General features: G+C 57.5%; 1 protein-coding gene across 1 annotated transcript in view; it reads left to right on the forward strand.

The window, feature by feature from the left end:
* Window positions 1-4060, forward strand: part of POU2F2 (POU class 2 homeobox 2) — a gene marked incomplete at its 3' end in the record, with an annotated part of 53191 nt that extends 49131 nt beyond the window's left edge. Inside the window, exons 9-15 of the mRNA XM_006761084.1 lie at window positions 20-183; window positions 266-414; window positions 489-665; window positions 1979-2045; window positions 3308-3509; window positions 3632-3705; window positions 3957-4060. Of these exons, the coding sequence (XP_006761147.1) occupies window positions 20-183; window positions 266-414; window positions 489-665; window positions 1979-2045; window positions 3308-3509; window positions 3632-3705; window positions 3957-4060 (937 nt within the window). The remainder of the gene's footprint in view (window positions 1-19; window positions 184-265; window positions 415-488; window positions 666-1978; window positions 2046-3307; window positions 3510-3631; window positions 3706-3956) is intronic.
* Window positions 4061-4066: the final 6 nt, after the last annotated feature.

Here is a 4066-nt window from a genome sequence, read left to right on the forward strand (position 1 = left end):
GCCGGCTCTGCCGTCCCGCATCCCGCATCCCGACGGCCCAGGGTGACGTGGGCCTGGCCATGGGCAAGCTCTACGGCAACGACTTCAGCCAGACGACTATCTCCCGCTTCGAGGCCCTCAACCTGAGCTTCAAGAACATGTGCAAACTCAAGCCCCTCCTGGAGAAGTGGCTCAACGACGCAGGTGGGACCGGGGCTCCCGGGTGGGCGGCAGGCGCAGGGCCGAAGGGAGGCACCCCCTCACGCCCCGTCTCCTCCTGGCACAGAGACTATGTCCGTGGACTCCAGCCTGCCCAGCCCCAACCAGCTGAGCAGCCCCAGCCTGGGTTTCGATGGGCTCCCAGGCCGGAGACGCAAGAAGAGGACCAGCATCGAGACGAACGTCCGCTTCGCCTTAGAGAAGAGTTTTCTAGCGGTGAGGCCGGGTCCCGGCGGCGCTGAGGGCGGCGGGCGGGAGAGGGGCCGGGCTAATGAGCCCTCTGCCCGCAGAACCAGAAGCCTACCTCAGAGGAGATCCTGCTGATCGCGGAGCAGCTGCACATGGAGAAGGAAGTGATCCGCGTCTGGTTCTGCAACCGGCGCCAGAAGGAGAAACGCATCAACCCCTGCAGCGCGGCCCCCATGCTGCCCAGCCCCGGGAAGCCGGCCAGCTACAGCCCCCATCTGGTACCAGAGCCCTGGGGGGCACAGAGTCTGCCACCCCTTGCCCCGCAGCAGGCACCTGTGTGGCGCATCCCATGGGGGGAGCACTGTCACACAGGGACAGAGTTTCCAGGGAACTGTGGTCTTATGTGGGGGACACAAGCACCCGCACATACCAACATTGCCAGACAGTTATCACAGGACGTTGTCACACAGGGATAGAGACCAGGTAGGAGATGCAGGCACCTCCCCACACAGGTTCACAACCACACAGACACAGGCTGGACATTACAGCCCTGGGTGTGCACACAGGCCCGCTCGCGGTCAGACACATTAGGACGGTGATGGCGAACCTATTACATGCATGTCAGAGGTGACACGCGAACTCATTTGTTTTGGTTGATTTTTCTTTGTTAAATGGCATTTAAATATATAAAATAAATATCAAAAATATAAATCTTTGTTTTGCTATGGTTGCAAATATCAAAAAATTTCTATATGTGACACGGCACCAGAGTTAAGTTAGGGTTTTTCAAAATGCTGACACGCCGAGCTCAGAAGGTTGGCCATCACTGCATTAGGACATCCCTTTGTTCCATCTAGTGTGGAAAGGGCTGTGACACTACAGAGAGGAGCAAGGGGCCGAGGAGCACCTCCCCCCATGAAGTGGAGGAAAGACGGACCATCGGAGCTAGTCATAAAGGACAGGAGAGAGCCAGCCACGTGAAGGACAGGCAAAGGGACTAGGCTACACAAAGGCCTGGAAGCCAGACTGTCAAGCCCAATTGGAGGAACTCTAGTACATTTAGTGTGTGGAGCTGGAATGTATTGAATGAGTAGGGGAGGGTAGGAAGAGGTAGGAGCCAGACACCCAAGTTACATGCTGAGGAGTTTGAACTTGAACTTGGGCAGTGCAGTGCTAAGGAGAGACAGGGTCACATTTAAAGTGAGGCTCCTGGGGCTGATGGAAGGATGAGACGAGGCAGGGAAGCCAAGGTGACTGGGGGATGTTCCCAGAAAATCAAGCCATTTGCCTCTGATGCAGAGACACACACCCTCAACCCCGCCGTCATCCCCCACTTCAGACTTGCAGCTGCATAGTGTCAGAGGGTGGGGAGAGCCCTCAGCTGGGAATTACTTGCTCCTGCTGGTGGCTTGGGATCACCTCGGGTACCAGTGGAGAAAGTGGAAAACACGTGGCACAATACCAATGGAGCGTTGTACCCAGAGCCCTTCACCATCCTGGGGGCAGAGGAGGAGGGGTCACACCCACAGGAGCACCACAGGGATTGGTGGAAGACAGCGGCCTGACCATGCCTTCTCTTCTCTCTCCCCAGGTCACACCCCAAGGGAGTGCTGGGACCTTGCCGATGTCCCAAGCTTCCAGCAGTCTGAGCACAACAGGTCAGGGAGGGCAGAAGATGGCAGGGGTGGGGTGGGGGGGAAGAACACAACGCAGGCCTGAGCCCAAGGGTTGCAAGTGGCTCAGGGTGTCCATGGGCCTCAAGGCTGAGCCTGGGGATGAGGGCGCAGGGAGGACAGATGGGAGAGGGCAGACTCCCCCCTCCTGGCCAGAGAAAAGCATGGGGTTGCTGAAAGGTGATGTACTTGGGTTCTGTTCCTGGCATTTATAAACTGTGCGAGCTCCAGACGTGACTTTACCTCTCCGGGCCTCAGTTTTTATAAAATTATTGCGAATGTATAACACATGCATATGTACATACAAATGTCACACACACACTTATTTTTTACTTTAGAGAAGAAGGAGGAAGGAGAGAGAACTAGAAACATTAATGATGAGAGAGAATCACTGATAGACTGCCTCCTGCACACCCCCTACTGGGGATCGAGCCTGCAACCCGGGCATGTACCCAGACTGGGAATTGAACCATGACCTTCTGATTCATGGGTCGACGCTCAACCACTGAGCCACACCAGCCGGGCCACACACACTCTTTTGTAGAAAGCCCTCCTTTCCTGGGACACAGCATCATATACATAAGAGTACCATTTTAAAAGACCCACCATATTGCCCCTTTCCAAGTTAAAAAATAATAAGTGGAGGTTTATGAAAGTAGTAAGGGTGTGCCTGGAACTGTTCTAAATGCTTTATAGAGAATATTGACTCATTTCATCCTCACACCCACTTTGTCATCCCATTTTCCTGATGAGAGAACTGAAGGCCAGAGAGGTGAAGGTGCTTGCTCAAGGGCACAGGTGAGACACGGCAGAGCCAGGAGTTGCTGCCCTGGCTGTCTGGCCCGAGTGGGCTCGAAGCCCTCTCAACCTTCCAATTCCTGAGCCGAAAGCTGGTGCCCAGCTGCACCCCTCATGCATGCCTGGCTCCTAGAGGGATCCTTAGAGCTTCTGGGTGCCCCCAGATCTTATCTGTATAAAAGGAGCCTTGGGATGAGGTTCAGGGCAGGGTACTGGGCTGGGGCTCAGTGAGTGACAGCTGCTCTTACCTCGATGACTGTGATTGCTGTCAGCATGGCAGAGACACGAAGAAATGGCCCTGGGAAGAGAGGGCAGGAGGCCTGAGTCGGCTCTGATTGAGGAGTTGCTGGGAGACTGAGGCTGGAGGAGGCAGGCAGGAGGCGACCCAGCCTCCTGGGTGGAGGACCAGCAGAAGCTGAAGTCTCCCTCTCTCTGTCTCTCTCTGGCAGTTACTACCTTATCCTCAGCTGTGGGGACGCTCCACCCCAGCCGGACAGCCGGAGGGGGTGGGGGCGGGGGCGGGGCTGCGCCCCCCCTCAATTCCATTCCTTCTGTCACTCCCCCACCCCCGGCCACCACCAACAGCACAAATCCCAGCCCTCAAGGCAGCCACTCGGCTATCGGCTTGTCGGGCCTGAACCCCAGCGCGGGGTAAGTGGGCAGTTGGGGAGACTGTGGGGAGAAGCAGGGTCGCTGCTGCTTCCTGGGTGGGGAGCCGAGCCCCAGTTCTGCGGGACCCGCCCCTGCTAATGCCTCTGCTTTGCCTCTTGCAGAAGCACAATGGTGGGGTTGAGCTCCGGGCTGAGTCCAGCCCTCATGAGCAACAACCCTTTGGCTACTATCCAAGGTGCGTGCTGCCTCATGTCACTCCCATGGTCACCAGCCCTGCCCTCACGGGCCTCGAGCCCCTCCATTGCTGCTCCAGCCATGCCATCTGCCCCTGCTCACTGCATTGCTCACCCCTTCATACCCATCTCACCTTTGGGGAAGGTGTGAGGGCTGCTCATGGGGGCCATTGGGGCTGATGGGAAGACAGGGGGCACTGTGGGCAGGATGCTGGAAGGTGCCCCCAGCCCAGCCTCTCTCTCTCCCTGCCAGCCCTGGCCTCTGGTGGAACCCTGCCCCTTACCAGCCTTGACGGCAGCGGGAACCTGGTGCTGGGGGCAGCTGGTGCGGCCCCGGGGAGCCCTGGCCTGGTGACCTCACCG

Source organism: Myotis davidii, unplaced genomic scaffold (genome assembly GCF_000327345.1).
Source record: "Myotis davidii unplaced genomic scaffold, ASM32734v1 scaffold1577, whole genome shotgun sequence".
Taxonomy (NCBI): domain Eukaryota; kingdom Metazoa; phylum Chordata; class Mammalia; order Chiroptera; family Vespertilionidae; genus Myotis; species Myotis davidii.